Here is a 22,068-nt window from a genome sequence, read left to right on the forward strand (position 1 = left end):
GGCACCGAACACTGACGTCAGACTTCCAATAAATTTACAAATCACACCCGGAGGGGCACAATATGACCCTGTCGGGAGCTTTCTCCCTTCGTCCCCATGACAGCAAAGGTTTTCTGAGTTAGAGCTGGACGTTCTCATAAAGTTGCGTTTTTACTACATAGCTAAGAAGTGAATGCACAAGTTTAACATCTTCCCAAAACAAGTGCTCTAAATAATATGCATGTGTCAATCTGATTCAATGACCCATTACAGATATTCAACTCTTAGATTGACTTAAAATGTCAGATGACTCGTAGGCTCCAAGGTTTCCGACATTTTACCATTTCTGCTGAGCCTTAATGACGCCGTTTCATTAGGAATAAACAGTGGGCTTTGAGTACAGAGGGATTCAAATTGCCCAACAGTTTAATGAGCTGGTCGGCCATTTGGCTGCCCCCGTTTCTCCACCTGCTCCCCCGCAGGAGGACATCTGGAACACCTGCTTCAATCCCATTTACAAAGACCGTAAAATGGTCGAGCTGAAGAGCTGGTAAAACGCGACCGTTACCTTGAAGCACCGTAACTCACCTGTGGCTGCGCGTTGATTTACTGCAGTTAGAGGTAAAAGGTGCAGGTCTGCAGCGTGGCATAAGCGGGGGGGGGGGGGGGGGGGGGGCAACAGCCGAACGTATATAAGCCGGTTGTGACCGACAGAGCCTGTACAAGTCTTGTTTCCACCCTGAGGATCACCGTGCGAATCTGAGCATCTTCCAACAGCAGCGTGGGGTCGTGATGAAGGGTGACCATCTCGTGTCCTGGGCCTTTCTGCTGGTGGCCTCTGGCCCACTGCTGGCCCACCCCGTCACAGAATCCGAGGAGATGCCCTACCCAGGACCCGGTGAGTTGTATATGTTGCTCTAGCTTTTGTTCATGGAAGTATAGCACCTTGATTTGCATTTATAACAATAAAATATAATCAGTGAAGATTGATGGCAGTCAACTGACCTGAAGGTAATTTCCTAAGAGTTTGACAGTGTGACCGATTGTTCTGCCAAACCCATTAATGGATGATTTATCTTCTGTTTCAGAAAATGTATTCAGTTTTCTGTACAAATAATGACAACTTAAAGCACAAACTAGCATGAATAACCTGAATAAATCTCTATAAATTGTACATTATGTGAGCTTGTTATTTTATCCTCAGTGTCAGCCGAGGACGGAGGAGTCGGCGCTCTGGATGATCTGTCTCTCGCCGAGCAAAACTTCCCCTCCCGGGATGCTGCTGGTCTCAGATATTCCCCTCTGATATCTGGGGAGTATAACAAAGATGGTAAGAAACAAACTCACGGCTCATCTTGCATTATTGGGAAAATCCCCCAATTTTCCTCTTTCAAAATGTGCTACAACTTTCGCACTGAAGCAAAATATTATACCGGCGTTACATTTAATCTGTGGTTGAATTCCAAGCAACGCTGTTGTAGAACCAGGAAGTTGGAGGTGGCGATCCAGGCTCGGGTGGTTTTAGTTGTGATTGAATCGTCGTACGTTTTGTCTCTTTCAGGCGTTAGAACGGGCCTGCTGCCCAGGGGGATGAAACGAGAGGTGAGTATTCTACAGAAGCTTCGCCTTCGGCAAAGAAAAGGTAAGGCTGCTTAAGTCAAATGTTTACAGCTGCTATTTCATCCCGTGTTTCAGGTCCTACTGGAGAAACAAAGCCTCCTAAATCCTTTCAGCCGCCTGTTTGGCATCCGGAAGCAGTTCAGGAAGAGAGCAGGGAATTCGGAGTGTTTCTGGAAGTACTGCGTCTAAAAAGTACACACAGACACAAAGTCAGTCACCGTGCAGGTAGCGCTGTGTCTGCACATGTGTATGTAACCACACACATCCACTCGCATGCATAATCACTGCCAGTATTAGGTATTAACTAGGTACCATTAGTCTCTGTATATATGCATATGTATGTGAACACATTTGTTTGAAAGTCTTTGTCTGTGTCATGCCCAAATGTCTTAAATGTGGGAGTAAAAGGTCATACCACACTGTTTGTTGAACATGAATAAAAATGGTGTTATAAATACTCTGCGAATTGTCTTAACTTGAAAACATACTGGGCCAAAAAGACGGAGCAAACTTCCAAGCCAAGTTTTCATTTTTACCTTTTTTTATTATTTTACAGCAGAAAGAATATAAAGCATTCAGAAAACATCTTCCATATTTTAAGGGCAATTCAAAACGTTTTGCATGGCTTCAGCAGCTGAAATATCTTTTTTTTCATTTTTTTTTTTAAACATATCCATCGAGTCAGTGACGCTTGTACATGCACAATTACCAAAATAAAACTTACAAACAAGAGAAGGGAAGAAAAAGGAGGAAAGCAAAACACATTAGGAGAACCAAGGGGAGATGAACCTTTCAAGGTTTGGGGTCGGGAGCGGAGAAAAAGTGGGTCACATAACGAGGAAAGACAGCGAGAAAGACAGCTATAGAGGAGAGGAAAATAGATCTAACACTAGTTCACATGCAAAGTGTCGAGGACCCATGACTTTCTATCAAAGCAGGGCCTGTTTTTTCTTCTTGGTTTGGAATTGATGAAAACGTGCAGTTCGGTAAAGGGTGCCATATAATTGCTGTCCATAAACTACTGAATGCTTGTCTTGCAATACTGGCATTTGCATAAGTGTAAAGTCGACTACATGTGTCCAATCATTTTAAACTTCACTAGGTCTATAGGTCTCCACAAAATAGTTCTTTATTGCTCTGTGTCCACAAGTGGAATATGTTGTAAAACTGTTTCTGTTCCGTTGTCCTGATGTGCCTACCTTTCTCTGGTTTAGGTGCTCGGGGAAAAAGAAGAGGAGGAAAGGCAGATTCCCGGGTCAATCCACAGAACACCTTGAAATAGATAACACTGCATGAAGAGTGCCGATAAGCTAACCTGTCATCCCTCATTCATAAGTGGCAGTAAAAAAAAATAAAAAAAGATTTGCCGGTGCACTTTTCACATAGCTACAATCTTAAATCTTAAATACCCTCTGCATCTTTGTCACTTAGATAAATTAAAGGCCTAAAGAACCGGCCTGAGTTATACTATGATTTGACAGACTCCTATGACAGAAAGTCAAATCATTTATCTTAACGAGCTATATATAACAGGACTTTATTCCGCGGCTCCACCGGGGTCCGCAATGAGCAACGTGACCGGGAGGAAATGGATTATATTTGCTATTCTTTCATTTTAAAGACTCGAGTAGCGCAGCATAGAAGCTGTCTGTCGTTACCGGAGAGCACTGCAGGAAGGTTTGCCTTTTGTTTCAAATTTGTATTTGAGCTTCTTCTGCTGTGTCCCACTCTGCTTCTTCCTCCCCGTTTTTGGCACCCTGAGTAAAATACAGAAGGGAGGTGAACCCTGTCCCTCAGCCTGGGGGGTGCAGACTGACACCGTGTGCCGCTGTGCCCGCGTCTTGTGCGTGTGCCGGTGTGTACGGTGTGTGTGTGTCACTTGGTTAATACTCGCTATACATACTGTGACAATGGTCTCCACCCATGTACATCTGTCCTCTTTGAAGTTGGGAGCAAACAAAAGAAAAAACAAAGAAAAAGGTCTAAAAAGTTTGAGCTTTGTCTAAAAACGATCCCGTCTTCGTGCTTTGCTGTGAAAAACCTCAATAGTGTCGAACACCGCCCCCCCCCCCCCCCCCCCCCGTCAGGCCTCTAGTCGCTTTGAGTTCTGTGACGCGTCAAAAAACCAACGTTCATCGTTTGACAGAACAGTGCGTCTTCACAACAAGTCTATCTGACTACAGATTCTAGGAAAAATAAGCATGCTTTAGGTGCAGTTTGGTCACCCAGTTAACTATTTTACCCATGCAAGCATAATACATCCTTCTCCCTTGTCACCACGGCGCTGCATTGTTCGTTCTAACCACGGACCACGAGGGGTGAACTGCGAGGCAAACCAACCCCCGGTAAGCCAGATTTCAGGCGAGTCGCCCCCTTTACGTAAAAACAGAGGAGAAGGCGTCGTGTTGGCGAACGGGGGGGACGTTGGGGCCTTTGGTGAATGAGAGGTGACGGTGGGTTCATGTGGGGGGGGGAAGGGGGGGGGGTGCAGCACTGCGGGGGGCCGTGTTCTCTCACGTCCTCTCAACCCGCAGGTACGTCGGCCGCGTTGCGACACTGGGCTTGTGTGATCAGGGTATGAACAGGCACTTTCTACATACACACTCGGGGAAATCAAGTCATTTCAAATCAAAACAACCGGTCAGTAGAGGAAATGAATGGGAGATAAAACCTAATGATAATTTAACAAACATGACAGTACTTAAATAAACAAAACCTTTTGAGTGGCACTTGGCTGATAAATCAAATGTCATTACTTTCGATACACAATACACTTTCTTGGAAGTTTTGGTAGGAATAAATGACATGAAAGCAGGCAGCAACCAGGCGCCTCTGAACCAGCAGCTCAGGTTCTCACCGATTGATCCTACAGCCCAATCAATACTGATATATATAAATACATACACCTTTAATATAGTTTATCCAATGTATAAGACAGTTATTATGCCTCAATAATAAATGGCACCAGTGCACTATTTTACACACTACTACAGTCATTTTGGCTCATTGACCCTGCATGGAGGCAACGTTTAGTGTTGTCTTCCCAGATAGAATCGGTTTTAGCACCTTTCCATGTCGGAACAGTTAGTTTTGCAAATGTTTTTCAGCTGCTTGACAAAGAAATCCATTCACGCACAGTATGCTACACGGGGTTTTCCAACTAGATGGAATACAAGGTCTATGTGGACCCTGGCAGCCTTGACCACTGTGTTGTGGTTTTATTTTGTCCTTTAATTAAAACAAATTGTACTAGGACAGTTCTGCCACTAGTTGATGAATCAATGCTTGCTGTTTAAAGTCACAGAGGTGAATTGAATCTTTCTCAGTGACGGACACGCATGGATCGCCGTATAGGAACATCGTGGGCAAGGCTGCACCTCAGTAACACATTCCATTTGTAACGACAACAAAAAATCTAATGTAAACTCTGCCGTGTTTTCAGTGATGGTCAAAATGCTTAGTGGAGACGTGACAGGCTTCCCATGTGTTCTGCTTACATACAGCTCCCCCTGCCATCTGTGTACCTAGTTGTTCTAGAGACCCTCGACCCACTCGTGTTGGTACGGTCTTCAGTGCGTCTAGTGTGTGTTTCACGGTATGATTATCTGTTCTGCAAAAAAACAAAAATAACTTAATTCTCTTCCTAAGCTATATAGCATTCACATACCTCGGCACCATTGGCAACAAATTCTTGGTAGCCCAAAACAAACAGAACAAAAAAACATAACCATACTTGATTTGTGATAATGCAGACATCTCCTAACACTAAATACAGTATTTTTTAGTTTTTTTCATATCGCAATAATATCATGCTTTAGCAAAATGTTCTTCTTAAGAACAATCAAAATAAAATAAAATACTCTAATAGTGAAATAGTTTGAATTTTACAGAGCATAGCCACTACTAGTTTTGCTGTTTTTTCCCTTTTTGACTCTGTTCATACTTTTCATGCACATAGCTCATTTTATCCCAGGTATTTACACTATATACAAACAATACAACCATACTTCTTAGGCATTCAAACAAAACTATACAAATATTCTGTTTTTGTCTCGTACCTGTTTTTGACCCATTTTCAATGAATAAAATAATATATTTCTAAAATACAATCCCCTTTGGGTAAATGTTTTTTTCCTACGTACTTTCAGCCTTCTTTATATACAGAAATCGCTCAATTGTCAAAAATATGGATTTGTCAAACCCCTATTTTGGGACACGCTTAGGGACCCCTCAAAGAATCTCTAAGACGTCAAGGCAATGTATGTGATCTTCCCCTCAAGAGCCTTCACAGGCTCCGAAGTTCATTGAAAAACAACAGTAATAAACTGCATGACCAGAACCATTACAACACAAAATAGGCAAGTTCATTTCTCCTGTTTTCGGAGGATCAATCAACCGATCAAAGCAAAAATCAATGGAAACGGGACAATAAGGGGATAGCTTCGTACAGAGATGACAGAACTCATGGGGGATAAGATGGAAACCAAAAAAAGAAATTCCAGAGGATAGGCTGAAAGACTAGACCGTAAGCACACAAGCAAAGACTTTTCTTGCCAAGAAGTCATGCATTTTTTTTCTTGGTAGGATTCAACAACATAGAGTCTGAAGATACAGATCACCATTACATTGGACATGATGGAACAAATACATTGGACGGAATGAAACAAATTCAAGTAATAAAGTGACAATATATACCATAAAGCATAGGTTTCCTTTTTTTTTTTTTTTAAAGAAATGGCAAAACCAAAATATTTTATCCCCCATCTGCTTCTGCATGGTTAAACCCCCGGTCTACATTCATTCGTAGCTCCACCCGTGCAGGAAGAACTGGTGGGGTAGAGCACAGTGGGACAGCAGGGATCGTTGAGCTAAATTGAATATCATAATATGAATATCTCTATAATCTACAGCAGTGGGTAGAAGTGGGCGTGTGGGTGACCAATATATTTGGTTCTAAAAAAAAAATATGCTCAAATGAATTGATTGGTCACTTAAAACACAATTAGAGGCCCGAGTGTTTCTGCGCCGCTCCCTGTCTTCTGAGATCTTCTGCGGTGGCCTTCATTTACGTCTTGAGGTCCTTCCGGTTTGACAGAGCTCCTCGGGCGTGTCCTCACCGTCCAAAAGCCTCTTTATATTCCAAAAGGACGAAGCAATACAGGAGAAAAAAAAGTGCAAAGAAATGCCATGAAGCAGATGTTCTGTACCCCCCCCCCCCCACCCCCCCGACCCTTTTAGTTTATAATCCCGTAGAAGTTGCCACTCTCCAATCAAAATCAAGTCAGTGGAAAGAATAGATATGTGAAAAAATGCTGTTGTACATGTAATAGTAGTTGAACCAGTAACACTGCAGTAGTAGTAATAATCGCAGTGCTTGCATTGATGTTCTTTTTTTTTTTTTACTCCCATTTCTCTTGTAAAATGTCTCGGGTACAAACAAAAAAAGAAAGGCGGAGAGTCAGGAGAGTGACGTCACATCGCTAGGGAGCTCTTCTGAGGGGCCTCATGTTCCCTGGCCCTTTTCAACTCTTTCACCCTGGAACACAGAGAGAGAGAAGCGTCCGTCAGCATAAAGTAGCGTCACACTGCTCAGCCGGCGACGACGTCGCGTTCAGCCACAGACCGCCAGGAACTACTCCTGGTTCTGGAAAGAAAGGCTGGTCAATACCCAATTAAACTTGCATCATCGCCATGTTCCTTCATTCTAATTGGAATTAAATGCAGAGACATGTTTTCATGCATTTTATTATGAGGTGTCCCGATCATAATTATAATGATAACTCTAGAGAGCTAATGATGAAAAGCATGAACCACTGCTCTGAATACGTATGGGCTGCAATTCCACATATGAAGCACTAAAATAACAGAAGAATTTCCAAACACATCCGTGGAGGCAAAAAAGGAAGATTTACATTTAGTTTTGTGGGTAAAGAGCAATTTGTATTTCAAATCTTTTATAAATGCATCGTGTGGCAGCTCACCGAACAAGAGACACCTGCTCTAAAAGCCCGGCGCACCTATTTTAGGACAGCGCAGAACGTGAAATGTGCAAGTCAACAGCAAGGGGGGGGGGGTCAAAGGTCTGTGAACATCCTCAATCTTCTATGAATGCTCTATATTATATATGTGTGCTGTACAGGTGCATATTTTGTGTGGGTGCAATACATTGAAACAGTTAAACGTGTGTTAGAGCAGTCGAGTCCCCCCCGTCTCGGTCTGTCGGAGTCGCTCCAAACAGGACAAACAGCCGGTGAGACGGACAGACAACGGCCCGAGGCACAGCAGGCCCACAGCATGCCTGTAGTAGGAGAGCGAGGCTCGATCACCACGTGACATGCAGCAGAATACCACAGGATTGAAAAAAATAAAATAAACGCCTCCCGTTGTCTTAAAGTGTCTATCTGCATAACCACACAAAGTAAAATAAAAAAAAGACAATATGAAAAGTAATTCCCGAGGAGAGAAAGACAGAGAGTCAGAGAGTCAGAGAAGTGCCTGTTAAGTGTTGCAGTGATGTTGTCATTCATAAGCATTTAGTCATTTCAAGAATAGTGCTTTTTAAATCTGAGCTTCTCAGTCCACCTGTGGCTCCGGTCGGCAGCCTTCATGCAAGCAGGCATCAAGCAACAGTGATGGAAAAGGAGGTAGGGTGGGGGGAGGGATGGGAGAGAGAGAGAGAGAGAGAGAGCAAAAGGGGAAGGAGGAGGAAAATGCAAAGGCAGAGACCTCAGGAGGAGATAATTGTATTATTAAAGAGTAAGAGACAGAGAGAGAGAGAGAGTTGAGGCATATAGACATGTAGAATAACAGAGAGAGAGAGGGGGGGGGGGGAGAGGGAGGTAGGGACGAACTGAGTTGCTGAGGCTGCACTCACCCGCTTGAACAGTCTATGGTCCATCAAGGGGCTTGGCATAAACAGCAAAACAATACCAGACAGCTATTAGCACACAGTAGGCACTGTGGGGGGTGGGGGTGGGGAGGCAGGTGGGTGGGGGCCAAACACAGTGAGAGGAAGGGGTTGGAGCTCAGGTGTTGCCACCAAATTTGTCCAACGAAAATAAATCAAACACATGACACCAAGTACAAAAGAGGAGATGAGTCTTACTGATTATCATTGAAGGGATTTCAATTCTTTCAACCCGTAAAACCCACCCGTGCATTTAGATCTCCAGCGAGACGTCCTGCGCGTACGCGCGCGAATGACTACGTCAGTGCGTGTGTGTGTGTGTGTGTGTGCGCGCGTGAGCCGTGGGGGTCTACCTGTGGCGGCAGCGGCGTAGGAACCTCATGATCTTCCTGGCAGCTTGGTCCTGCCTCTTTGTGAGCAGACCGCCCCTGTGGAACCGCAGAAAGACAGTAAAGCATGGTAACATGTCAAAATGCGCATGGGTCCCATCACAAGACGTGCCGCACGTCACTGTCACGCTAAAAAAAAGCACATGAACTGAGGTGCTCTCTGTGTGAGTCAAGGAACCTGTCCTTTCGTCTACCTTAGTTTATGCTGCGCCAGGGCAGCGGCGGCGGCGGCCCCGCGCCGGTGGGGCTGCGGCCTGCCGAACTCCTTGTAGCTGCGGTAGTATTGCTGAATGAGCACAGCAGCCCGCCTGCTCTGCTGGAACTTCTTCTGCTCGTGGTAGCTGCGGAATTTACTCTGGATAAGGATGGCGGCCTGCGTCATCTTCTTATAAAGTGCATACTGCCAACGAGAACGGGGACAAGAGGTCACGCTTTTTGCCGCGGGTGAGTGCTGCGAGGCTTCACGTTTAGCTGCTGGCAGTGAAAAATGTTTACCTTCAAGGCTATCCATGTCAGCTTGCAAACAGAAAAAGGGAATATAATTTAAATGATGGACTTATATATACTATTCTGAAATAATATATATAGATATATGAAGTAATCCAAAGCACTTATTACATTTGACCATATCAGGAACAGGTCAGTACATTCGTGGGTCCTACCTGTTTGTATTTCTTGTAACAACGTTGAATAACAGCAGCCGCTACTTCCTGTTGCTCTCTGAGCGGACGCCCCTGTTGGAGAGTAGATGGTGAAAAGGTCAGAAGTCACAAAGAAACCTACGTTTTTGCCACAAAAGGACTCAAGTCTCCCTGAGGTCCCCTGGTGGCCGACATGTGAACGGCACCCTGGCGTGAGTCCACCCTTGTTGAACTAGCCCCCAGAGGTGGAGGAGGAGGAGGAGGAGGTGGTGAACTGTTGAGTCAAAGGTCAAAGGTCCTCCTCAGTATCAGCCGGTGGAAACAGACGACTGCAAACGACAGCGAAGAGTTTGTGATATGAAAACCCATCAAAAGTAGCTGGGGGATGGGGTAGCGAGTTGAGGAATGGGATCGGGCAGTGGGAGAGGGCTGGTGTGTGGAAGCTAGTTAAAAAAAACAAACAGGCAGTAGCAGGCTCCATACACCTAACTTTAGAGAGCGAAACAGAGACAAAGAGAGAGGAGGAGAAAGCGAGCTTGACTGTGACTAATTGGAGCAGGGATACAGAGGACAGTGCAGTCGCTCCTCTAAGCAAGGCCATGCTCTGCTCAAGGCACCTTCCCATGCTGAACCCACAGGGACATATTTGGATATATATATATATATATGTTTATGTTGTAATGTGTATATGAGCTGAGGAACAGAGAATCAGACAGAGATAGAGACATGTGAATAACATAAGGCACGATCAGAAACAGTGATTTCCCAAAAACAAGAGAACTCACAAACCCTTAAAAAAAAAAGAAAATCAAAAGCGCCGTAGCGTGTGAACAAATGAATCAAAAAAGAAACCCTTCGACATCTCCCCCGAAACAGTTAACAGCGCGCGGCCCCGCACAGCGCCGGGGTCCTGTACCTTGTACTTGCGGAAGGCAGTTTGGACGAGCCGGGCGGCCTCGTACAGCTCCCTCTGCTCCGGGTCGGACAGAGTCAGCTGGGCCAGGTCCCGCTCCACTTTGCTGTTGGAGGCAGTGATGAACTCGCTCCAGTCGGCCGGGGACGGGAGCGCGGACCTCTCCGCGGGCCCCTCCCTCAGCGGAGACACCCCGGGACTGAGGGTGGGGTTGGCGGATGAGGTCAGGGGTTCATTGTAAAGAGAGCTGAGGAAGCAATGGGACAGAAAGGTTTGCTTCTTTTATCCGTCAAATGTTCTTGGAATGAATGAAGCAGGGAGGGGATATTCAAGCTTACGCCTGTCTACGTAACACATGTGGGCCTCAATGTAAATGTTTTAATATAGTGTTCACCATTTTGCCTGCCTGCAAACTGTAGGGTGTGTGTGTGTGTGTGTGTGTTTCATGGCTACTGCCCCGTCTCTTTTCACCGTTGAAACTGTTCACTTTGAAATGATCTATTGACACAAAAATCCAGTTTCAACAGCGTGTTGCACTTTTCACTCACTGACCTTAAACATTACAGTGAGTGATGCATATAAACATATTCCTCAAAGTGTTTGGACAGTGGAAAGTGCTAAAAGGAGTAACAAAAGCACAGGGAAAAAAAAGATGAATGCAGTGGCGAGGAGAACACCCACCCACACAGTGGCCATGCATAATGCATATCTGCTATCTGCCGCCCCGCGGTAATCCTTACCGGAGATGTATGATGCTCGGCAGCTGTTCCACGTCTCCAAGGTAGTTGGCCAGCCAGTTCATGGTGTTGCTGACACCCGACGTGTCTAAGGGCACCGAGTCCGCCGCGGTGAAGTTCTCCCTTTTGATTCTCTCTGGAGTCGCTTCGATGATGTGCTCCGCCAGAGTCATCATATTCGCCTGTGTGGTTTGGACAATGAAGATGACAGAGAGAGGGACATAAACGTTTCAGAGTTTATCACTCTGCATGACTGAACAGGGTCTAAACAAGCAAGTTCAACTTTTTTTTTGCCGATATGACAAAGTTAATAGAGTAGAATTAAAGACGAGTGATGCCCGTTTAAATTCCTAATCCAGCACTTCATCTGATGGAGGAGTCGTTAGCCTGAGATGGATGGCTGGATGAATTCCCTTGGCTATGGACGGGGATCAATAGAGAGTTTATTATGCAGTGATGGTCATCGACAGAGTGCCGTGTTGGCCTGGTGCATGCGGCCTGCTCAATGCCGAAGGCGGACATTAAAGGGGTCGCGTGCTGCGCTTGTGTCGAATTTGAATTTACATCAAGCAACTCTTTCTTCCCTGGTGACAATGTCATTGATATGCATTCCACTTTCCAAAATGGTGCCAATAAAATATCCATACTGCGGCCTCCCTCGATAAAAGTATGGATATATAACAGGAGATACGTTTTTGAATCACCAGCTGCAGGAAGGCTAATATTATTTTTATGCTATTTCTGTAATGCAAGCATTTTCAATCAAAAGGTCCCAAAAAGTTGTGAACATTTACTATGTGGGTGTCCCAGTCCAAGTCCTACACATTTAGGTGATTGAGTTAGCAGCGTCTTGCTCTCACCTGCAGGTCATCCATCTGCGTGAGACAGTCCTGGCTCTCCAGGTCCTCCCGATAGGACAAGAGTTCCGCATCAGCCATTTCCCTGTCGGCCATCGCCAGCATGTCCAGCTGCTCCCGTTGACGCAGCCGCTTCACCAGCTTCTCCTTCCCCGGGTTGTTGCTGCTGCCGCCACTGACGCCCAATGACTTCCTGGCCATGCCACCGCTGGAGAACGTCTCTCTGGGGCTCCATCTGGTCGTCCCCGTGCCGCCCCCTGGGGACAGGCCCTTGTCCGAGCTCAGGCCCTCTGAGGACAGGCTCCTGGGGCTGGAGGACAGATTGTGGAGCTGTTGCTGCTCCAGGCTCAGAGGGACAGACATGGCCTTGTCGGGCCGGGTCTGATACAGTTCTGGGTTGGGTTTATGTTTTTTAGCTAGTGGGAGGTCCCTTTGGCCCTCGCTGCTGTAGTAGTTGGACGGCTCTGACCTCGGTCTCCTCAAGTCTGCGGAAAAAAATAAATCATGTTACAATTAGCTGCATAATACACTCAGCTAATTGTGCAGTAAGAGAGGGGTCAAATCAGAACTCCACGCGCCTGGATTGAGGCTTGTGGTGCCGGATGTGGTCGTAGTGGCGGCAGGACCCCCTTTCTTGCCGCTTGGCGTCACTCCGCTGCTGTTCGCCCAGCTGACCATCCAGCTGTCTGTGGTGGGGGTGTCCGGGGCCGGGGAGAAAGACATGCGAGTCGGGGGCGGCAGAGGGGCCGGGGGCTGCTGCTGCTCCTCCCGCTGTAGCTGCTCAAGACACTCGGCCAGTTTGGTGTGACCACGAGATCGGGCAATCGAGAGGGGTAAGCGGCCCAGGGAATCTGGGATGGCTAGGGCACGCCTGTCCCATTTGTACAGGACCACTGCCGCCTCCAGGTGACCCAGCGCACATGCCCACATCTGGATGGAAGACAGACGGAAAAGTCAAATAAGCAAAGGGAATCTTAAGTCAATGTTTTAAAAAAACAACAGGCATCCCTCGTCACACAAACAAGGGATTTCTTGCTCGTGCCGCTAACGTCAGCCTCTCTTACCAGGGGCGTGCAGGAGAAGTGATCCACATTGAGAGGGTCCACCTCTAACTCCAAATCGATGCTATCAGCATGTTTGGTGCTGGACAAAAGAGAAAAAAAACATTAGCATCTAACAGCTGTTTTTTGGTGTAGCACACAGCAATTACAAAACCCGAAAGCGTCGTTAACGCGGCGTGTCAAGTGGTTTGTTCTCACCGCCACTTGATGAGCGTCTGGATGAGGGTGGCGTAGCCCTGGCCCGCGGCCAGGTGAAGGAGCGTCATGCCTCTGAAGGTCTTAGAGTGGATTAAATGTTTGGACTTGGCCCAGCACGCTCTGCTCATCATTTTCTCACAGACCACAACGACGCGGCTCTCAAAGGAGCTGCTGGCCTGACCAGATAAACACTAAGACACACAGAGGAGCACAGCGTTATTGGTCATTTAAAAAAAAGACGCACTCTTGTGTTCCGTGTAGTCGCACAGAACTTATGTGGACAGGTCATGAAGAAACACAATGCGCGACCTTTGAGTGGCGCGATGTGGCTTTTTACCTGCGACTGGCTGTTGTTGCCTCCTCCTCCTCCGCTGCCGCCTCCTCCCCCTCCTCCTCCTCCTCCCGCTCCTCCCCCCGTTCCTCCCCCGGCTCCGCCACTCCCTGCACTGCTCGACTGCTGGTGGCTGGCCATCTCTGCCATCCTCCTCTCCATCTGCTCCAGGCGCTCCAGGATAGACATTCTGAACTGGTTATCTGGGCAAACAGTGGGACACAGACGAAGAACACGTCAAGCACACAAGCAGCATTCAGTAAGCTTAAAAAAAAAAAAAAACATTTAAAAAAGGTGTGTCTTTGCTATTACCCGCAACACAAACAACCCCGTGTCCTGACAAGACAAACGATCACCCAGTATGCACCACGAGCTGCACCAAATACGTTGCTCTGAGCAGCAATAAGACCGTCGCAGTGACTTGGGGCTTAACAACATGCGGCGTGCAATCAACCGCCTGGGAGCGAATGCATTAGCCCATTTCCGAGATAAAGCAAAGCTTGATGGAAAGTTACTGTAATCTTCTGCGTTCAGCTGTAACCTTAAAAAAAAAGAAAAAAGAAAACCTATAATTATAATTAATCCCCTCGGGGTGTAAGTGAAAACAAGAGAATCAATCATTGACTTCATCAAAACATTGGCTTTACTAAAGTAACCCTTAAAGCCCATCAATCATCTGCTAATAGCTGCAGTCACAGAACTCTTATTGTGATCTCTCCCCCACCACCCAAAGCCAGCCCCAGCTGACCTACAAAGGTGCAACGATTGGCCAATGAGTGGGGGCATGTTGAACGGGTCCTCCCTCCCACCACAAAGAGCTTCAGACATGATCTGGAAGGGGGGGGGGGGGGGGGCGGCGGACGTCCCTCTCCAGCTGATTAAGTACACTATCTCTACCCTGCCGACCCCCCCCCCACCCCCCCCCGTACCACGAGTCCCATGCTGGCGGGTTTAAGGAGTAAATGCACCTCTCCAGAGCTGTTGTTTTGCTACAACAGGATGGATGGAGGTGTATAAGAGTTCAGAGTGTTTACACGGTTCTTAGGAGGCAACATCTGCTTCGCACCCCCCCGTGTCGTTAGTCAGTGCCGTCTCTGCTCAGGTTTCTTTTTTTTGCCTTTTTGGAAATATGGAGCACACTGCATAATTCAATACATTAGTGAGGGCATGGCAGAGCAAACACTGGTATTTGATTTAGTGAAACAGACAGGGGCGTAAAGGAGAAATTAGCACACTGTGACATCTCGGTCACAAAATGCATCCGTGCAACCAACCGCGAAACGTCAACGCGCTTACAAACCCGGCCAATTTTGACCTGTTGCGGCATGTTGGGTCATGATCCCAAGACACCAGCTTCATTGGGACATTTAAGTGTCCAACCGACAAACACTCACTTGTGACACACACACGCACACACACACACACTACGCTGTGCACAGAGAGGGGAATGGGATGGGCACAGAGAGCCCACTGCAGCAGGGAGTATAGAAGACTGCATTAGCATTCCCCATTTAGCCACTATGAGGCCGTTTCTGTGGCAACCTGCTGCCGAGCGGTAACTAGGCGACAGGAACATGCTGTGTGTGTACGGCCTGCCTGCGAGCTATTGGCTTATTGATGGAGGGGAGGGGAAGGACTCCATATTCCAGCAGAAAAGAAGAAAAAAAAAATTAAGAGAGAAAGGCAAACAATGGAAAAAATTGAGTCCATAAATCTTCTTTGCTGTGCTATTGTGTACTTGACCTACTCTCCAATTCCCCCCGTTGACACCGTAGGTGGAGACCTGAAGAGTCTAAGTGGGGAGCCGGGCCCAGCACGACCTGGGTGACATTTGCGCTTTACGCTGCCAGGGCTCCGTGGGGAGGTAATGTCACCTGATAAACCATTCTGAAAGAGGTCAAGTAACGAGCCATCATTGGACAGGAAAACATAATGTCACTGGATGGTGAATTAGTGCCGCGGCGTGAACAATGCACACGGTCCCCCGTGTGAGCTGCAGACTGCTGCGTCGGCCCAAACGCTTGCTCATCAAGCAGCGCTCCTTCCGATGTGGGATCCATCCTCACCTGTCCACACGGTGACTTGTGGAAACAGGTGAGGCGAAGGGGTGGGTGTCGTGTCAGGGGGAGGGGGAGTCAGAGGTTTGAGGTCACAGCGCCACAACCTGACTTTGTATAAGGCCATTGTCCCCCCTCTCCCTCTCCTTCTGGCTGACAAAGGGGCGAGGGGTACGGGTGGAGGGGTGAGGGGGGGGGGGTGTAGAGCTTGAGATGTAGAGAGAGAGGGAGAGAGAGAGAGAGAGGAAGGGAGAGGGGATAGTTAGCGGTAGGCTGACATGTCTTTGTTCAGACCCAGTGCTGCAGTGTGCTGCAGTGCAGATGATGTCATCTCCACCTGCTGCTCCAAATGCGATGCACGTCCACTGCAGAGGGAGGATGGGGTAGGGACGAGTGGGAGGGAAGAGGGAGGAGACATGGAAGGTGGGCAGCCAAACAGAACCGTAACAACACTGTGATGTCGTTGCTGCCCTCCCGCCTCCCGGTTTACTCCCTCGTGACCATGTGTGGCAGCAGACGTGGTCACTTTCATTAATTTGGGGCAAACTGTGACATGGTTATTTAAACAAACAAACAAAAAACTCACAAAAAGGGGCTGAGCACCATTTATTATACAGACAACACTTGTATGGAAGTTGATCAGTCAGTGGGGGTGTAAACCTAAAGCTGCTATGACACAAATATGTTTTCCAAACCAAGGCTAGGTTTCTGTAATTAAGAGCAGAGGGTTCGCTTGTTCCCCCTACGTTGGGGGATGTATTTACCTGTAGAATTTGGACCCTTGCAAACTTTCCCCAACCAAATTTAAAATGAAAAATACAAAAGAAGAGACAACTGCTAATGTGTCACATTCCTACATCCGAAACTGCTCAACTCCATCAATTCTCACACTTGTATTTAACTGAACTCATATTTACATATATAGGGATATGTATATACAGTGAGAGATACTTTAGTGACCTCTCACCTTTGGGATGAAAGCCTAGAGAGGAAGGAGAAATAACACAGTCTGGGTCGTGTATTGGGGGAACATTTGCATTGGCTAAAATATGCATCTAGAATGTGAGACCTTTGAGACCTGAGAGGTCTTGAACTTTCATGACCGATAACCCAAATGAGTGACTTTGTCACTTGCCTTGGGGCCGACATTCATTAGAATAAATTGCTACTTTCTTCATCATGGGACCCACCAGACACCTGATCCTATCACACGGGTTAAGGAACTAGGTTGAATGGAGAAAGTCACATGTCCACTAGTCAGCTCTGCATTGAATGCATAGCACACGTATACATTAGAAATCGCCTGATCGTTGTGGATCTCCTTTTAGAAGGACACTCGTCCACTGAGAGAACGTCACAGCCTTCAATCAGATGATCTGTTTTTACAGGAGTAGTTGGACGGATGGGGGAAGGGAGGACAAGTCTGTTTACGCAGGATTACAGCCGGAGTGAGATCAGCCCGATGGAAGGGCAACGACGGCAGCAGAGATTACAGGTAGAGAAAGAACAAGGGCGAGGTGTGATGACATCACAGCAGTAGAGTCATGCATGAAGTGAACTTCTAAATAGAGTGTGGGAGTGTGGGAGGACGCCTTCAAGCTCTCACTTCTAAAACGTCTGCGTTGGGTCGAGCCAATCGAGTTTAGCGCTGGACCTCATTGTCGCCCCTGCGGCCAGTCAGCTTCTCGCGTACAACCCTTGGAGAGAGGCCTCACGGGGCTGTGTGTGAGCTGACTGACAGAGGCTGTTATTCGGGAATGGTTCAGGATTAAAGGGCCAGGCCGTCTGCTATATGGCTCGTCCTGTTCAGGGTCATGCGGTGGAGGTCAGAGGCCGGTCGTAAGTCGAGCCACACATTCGCAAACCTTTACACTTTCACACTATAGGGCGATGTTTTGTCTTTTTGAGAGAAAGCACACCATGGTAAATTCATACGGTAGAGAGATGTAGTTTAGATTGTTGGCCATTAGATTGCTCTAAGATTGCTGTTATGTCATTTGCCGTATGCCCTGTCCTGCACCCAAAAGCAGCTGCCAGTGGGCTAAGGCTCTTATAGCTTTACTGGTTTTCCATACAACAACGACAGCATCAGCAGATGTCTGGCACACCCAATTTGAAAATCCAAGTTAAGCAGGTAAGCTGCCTTTTATCTCAGGATTTCTTCTCTTGCGGTGTACCACCAAATCACAACAGCAACCGTTGGACCATGTGGCACTTTACTATGTCCTATTGGTCTAACGACCACAAACAATGGTCACTAGGCTTATTCTGCCATGAAGGTGAAGCAGCTCTTCCCCGACTGGCGTCGGTCCAGCCGCACAGGTCAATACGAGTTCAGTCTGAACACCGAGTAGATCCATTGTGTCATATTGAAGGGTGAAATGCCAAGAGTGCTCGCCATGGGGATTCACCGTCATCCACAATCACACTAACAGAGTAACACACTATTGGTTTAGTGTCTCGGAAAGTAGAGATGTTAAACATCTATTTATAGCCGGACGACGCAGTAACACGAGCATCGTTAGATCGCTATTTGCATAAACAACCTAGATACTGCTTGACACGTTTTATCGAGTCAGGGGAGCAAATGAGACACATGTGGAGAAATCATTTCCACAGATGAATCAATCTGATATAAAACAGCACAACCCAAGGGACGGGACGTCTCCAAAGCTTTCCATTAATAGTAAGACAACACAGTTAGCCTAAATACATTCTCAGGGTTTCTCAGCCTGAATTTAATGAGCACATTAGCAAGTTTGAAAGAGAGCTTACAACATAACATAAAATTAGCATATTTCAAATCCCAGCATTGACAGCACAATACAATATCCACCACAAACTATTGCTATAAAGTTTACCAAAGGCTTTACTGGAAACCTTTTGGACAGTCCCATCACTGTAAGCCTCACGAAGGTTGACTTCAAGGCACGATTATTGAACTGATTAGATATAAGACAGATAGCTAGCTCAATGTGAGAAGAAGGCCATGGCATCACAATTGTCAACAATAAAACTCAAATAATGGGCTCACCACAAATGACTGTTTCTCTTCAGACATTTCACTTTAAAATCTCATGTCTGGGGTGATCCATCACTTTTAAGTGTAAGCGTTCCCACATCACTGCTGCTGTTACTTGAGGTATTGCTATTGCTATTTCTCCCTCTTTTACTACAAGAACTACAGTCACACGTTTACCAAAATGACATCAACTAATGGTACTGCTGCTATCTGTTTTCCCGGCATGCACACGTCAATGCCCCTACAGGGAAAATGAATGCAATGTTCATATTTACACCTTGGCTTCAATGACAAGATGCCACTGCAAATTCCCAGATCGTCCCGGCGTCACTGATGTGACGTCTTACACAGCCAGAGAGTCAATGAAAACAGTTATGGAGATTAATATTCAAAGTAATAATCTCACGTTTGCATCCAAACATACTTGCATATCCTTTATTCAAGTACCAAAGTATCTATTAAAGCTGGGTAATAATGAATGGATATCAAGACGATAATTTAATGTATTTTGATAGATTTGAATTCTAATAAAGTCCCATATCATTATACACAATAATGTCATATCAATTGATTTTAACAAGCACATACTAACTCAACTGTCCTGGAAAATTAGAACAAACTGTTAAATCAAATAATTGTCCATTTTGTGTGCATTCAATGTAAACATATACCTGGATCTCAAGTATTGTTTTCTCTTTAATTTTAAATTAAAAATAGTTATGTTCATTCTGCAACAAAGGTCTTAATAAAATGAGAAACTCAGTTCTATACTCAGTATGTCAAATATATTTAAAAATACATTTCTTTCATGATGTCATCAAGTAATGAGATGACCTATATCTTGATTGGGCCAATACACACACACAGACATAGTTCCATACATTTGAGTTATTTTTGGGGGGTTTGTGGCTTAACATTAGTAAAAACTAGATGGCTTTGTGCAGTGGAACCAGCATATGGTTCTCACTGCTGCCACTTATAAGCAATGCCAAAACATAACGTTATTCATATCATCTACACAACACACACAAGCACGTGGGGATCCATCCAACTTCTTCAAAAACTATAGGACATGACTTTGCCACTTTGCCTTCTGTTGTATTGTGTCTTTCACAGTTCTCTCAAGAGGCTACTTAGCAATGCATATTGTCCCATGCATTGAAGAAAGGAACACTCAAAACTTCACAGGAAAGCAACAGGTAGACAAATGTTTATCTGAGACTCTCTCACTTTGAATGCTGAAGGAAAGCACTCGACCAAAGCAAACTTTGAAGACTAAACGGGGTCGCCGTGAAGTCGCTGTCCAGACAGCTCTGGTGCTGAAACGCTCAGCGGCTGCACTCGCGACGGAAACGTAGCAACGTGCGGTTTGGATTTCGTCCTCTTTTAGCTGTTCTGCTACATAAAGATTCGGACAAAATGCAACTTTGACTGCAATCCGAACAACAGCCGAAACCGATTTTTTTTTTTACTGACGACTCGCTGTCCCCGATAACGCGAACAGCGCGCCGGGATGCGACAACCCTCCGATGCGCTACAGCTGCCGCCACACTTTCAACAACACGTGAAACAGACATCCCCGCCCCCACCCCCAACCCCACGGGCTGCATACGGCTCGGCGTCCCAAACACACTGAAACGAAACGAATCCGGAACCCTTCAAATGCGAGATGCGAGTTCTGCAAAAAAAGTACCGGACCCGAAAATAGAAGAAAAGAAAAAGGGCGCACAAAGGCTATGAGACAACTTATTTTGTTATTCAAAAATACCATGTAGGAAATAGTGTTAATAGTTTTTTTTGTCTCTGACGGCGTCTTGAGGAGTCTTTAATACGCTCGAGCTCTAGTCGTGAGTCAGGAGTTGGCTACTCTCTGCAATGAGGCAGAGTCACATGAAACACTTGAAGGAAGCATGTGGCACAAATGGACCAATTCTTCAAAAACTCCGACACAGCGCGCGCGCGAACACACACACGCACACACAGTTGGACCACATCAAGACACAGTACCTACGGCATGCAGCGGATTCGAGGGGGGGGGGGGGGGGGAGGACACGTGTAACTTCAACTTCTTCTGCCATTCATCGGAATGATGTCGAAAACAACACAAACAGAACACAATACAGCACCACAGCCATAGGTTGAACTTAACACTTCTAACCTTCTATCTTATTTTCCATTGGTAGAGTCCACCACAAAGCCAAAAGTACTGCCTTTTTGTCTTTTAGGAGAAGCAGGTGTCATTCACAGGCATCCTGACCCAAAGAAGTCCCGCCAAAGATGCATTTCACTCAAATCGCAGTTTTGCCCCCCACCCAAGACCCCCGCCCCCCCAGCCTGACGGTCAGACCACTGCACGGTGCTACACGGAGAAACAAGAAAAATATAGATCCTTGGAGTGGACTGAATCTCAATCTCAACAGAGGACTCGTCAACAATAGAACAAAGTGAGGGAAGAGAGGGACGTGAGGAGAGAGAGAGAGAGTTAGAAAGAGGGAGAGAGAGAGAGAGAGAGAGAGGAGGGGATAGGAGTAGGAGAGAGGAAGACCGTTCGCTACTCTTCTTCATCTAATAGCCCCCTCCTCCTCTTCACTTCTTTCGGCTCACACACATACACACACTTTCTTTGTGTTTCTAGTAGTCGCTGCTATCCCAGGCTGCAGTAAAATGACAAATGCCGAGACGTTGTGCGCACGTGCCGCCGGTAAACAGACGCCCTAGTTCCCGTTTTCCGCCTCCTCCTCCTCCTCCTCGAGCTCCTAAAAGCTCGCTCCTTATCTGGAATCATTCGTTTTTCGGTACGTTATATTAATAACAAACCAAAAGAAGAGTCTCCGGTTAAATCGATTTGCTTGGCTCGACGCCGGTGGCTCTGAATCGGGTTCACCGGGCGCCCCGCGAGGAGTCTCCCCATCCCCGGAGGAACCGGGTTCGGGTTTTGCCTTCTTGCCGCCCGGCGGCCGTCTCAAACTAAATCGTGTTCCGTTTACGATGTTTACCCAAACACGCCCACTCCTCCGCTCCCGCAGTGTGTGTGTGTGTGTGTGTGTGCGCGCGCGCGTGTGCGAGCTGTTTGTCACGCCGGTGTAGTTCAGCTCAGGAGTCAGTACCGGCAGTGCGCACCGTGGCGCACGAACAGACAGTAATTTGGCGCTTCGCGGCGAACCTCCACCGAGCTCGGGTCGCGGGGGTCCGCAGCTCGGGGGACTCTTTGTGGCGGACGACGAGCGCTCTGCGGCTCCGACAGCTTCCTTTCACCCCCCCCCCCTCCTCCCCCTTCTGTCCTGCCCATGGCTCTGTACCTGCAGTGCTGCAGAGAAAAGCGCCCCTTCCCCCACTCTGCATTATGACAAATCAAG

At 46.8% G+C, this 22,068-nt stretch overlaps 2 protein-coding genes across 13 annotated transcripts in view; one reads left to right on the forward strand and one right to left on the reverse strand.

Annotated features, from left to right (window-relative positions):
• Positions 1-771: 771 nt before the first annotated feature.
• LOC119223353 (urotensin-2-like) lies at positions 772-1,857 on the forward strand. Its single transcript, XM_062564191.1, has 4 exons — positions 772-877; positions 1,184-1,309; positions 1,541-1,581; positions 1,675-1,857. Exons 1-4 carry the CDS (start codon positions 772-774, stop codon positions 1,786-1,788), a joined length of 387 nt encoding a protein of 128 aa, XP_062420175.1. The 3' UTR covers positions 1,789-1,857.
• A 4,394-nt stretch (positions 1,858-6,251) lies between these two features.
• Positions 6,252-22,068, reverse strand: part of camta1a (calmodulin binding transcription activator 1a) — a 230,355-nt gene continuing 214,538 nt past the window's right edge. For 6 of the 12 annotated variants that reach the window (XM_062566099.1, XM_062566100.1, XM_062566077.1 and 3 more), the window contains 13 exons: positions 13,640-13,836; positions 13,303-13,493; positions 13,108-13,186; positions 12,622-12,973; positions 12,047-12,528; positions 11,190-11,368; positions 10,453-10,696; positions 9,558-9,629; positions 9,391-9,411; positions 9,090-9,295; positions 8,860-8,934; positions 8,474-8,556; positions 6,252-7,135 (listed from right to left, as the gene is read on the reverse strand). In XM_062566099.1, the coding sequence (XP_062422083.1) occupies positions 8,487-8,556; positions 8,860-8,934; positions 9,090-9,295; positions 9,391-9,411; positions 9,558-9,629; positions 10,453-10,696; positions 11,190-11,368; positions 12,047-12,528; positions 12,622-12,973; positions 13,108-13,186; positions 13,303-13,493; positions 13,640-13,836 (2,168 nt within the window). In that variant the 3' untranslated portion in view covers positions 6,252-7,135; positions 8,474-8,486. The remainder of the gene's footprint in view (positions 7,136-8,473; positions 8,557-8,859; positions 8,935-9,089; positions 9,296-9,390; positions 9,412-9,557; positions 9,630-10,452; positions 10,697-11,189; positions 11,369-12,046; positions 12,529-12,621; positions 12,974-13,107; positions 13,187-13,302; positions 13,494-13,639; positions 13,837-22,068) is intronic. The other 6 variants (XM_062566079.1, XM_062566088.1, XM_062566086.1 and 3 more) reach the window with 6 other exon arrangements.

Source organism: Pungitius pungitius, chromosome 1, assembly GCF_949316345.1.
Source record: "Pungitius pungitius chromosome 1, fPunPun2.1, whole genome shotgun sequence".
NCBI lineage: Eukaryota > Metazoa > Chordata > Actinopteri > Perciformes > Gasterosteidae > Pungitius > Pungitius pungitius.

Bases quoted from the DNA above. Each gene is read 5' to 3' on its own strand.
- LOC119223353 (XM_062564191.1), top strand. From the start codon at position 772: ATGAAGGGTGACCATCTCGTGTCCTGGGCCTTTCTGCTGGTGGCCTCT. The intron at 1,310-1,540 runs GTAAGAAACAAA...TGTCTCTTTCAG, and splicing joins TGGGGAGTATAACAAAGATG to GCGTTAGAACGGGCCTGCTG. The intron at 1,582-1,674 runs GTGAGTATTCTA...CCCGTGTTTCAG, and splicing joins CCAGGGGGATGAAACGAGAG to GTCCTACTGGAGAAACAAAG.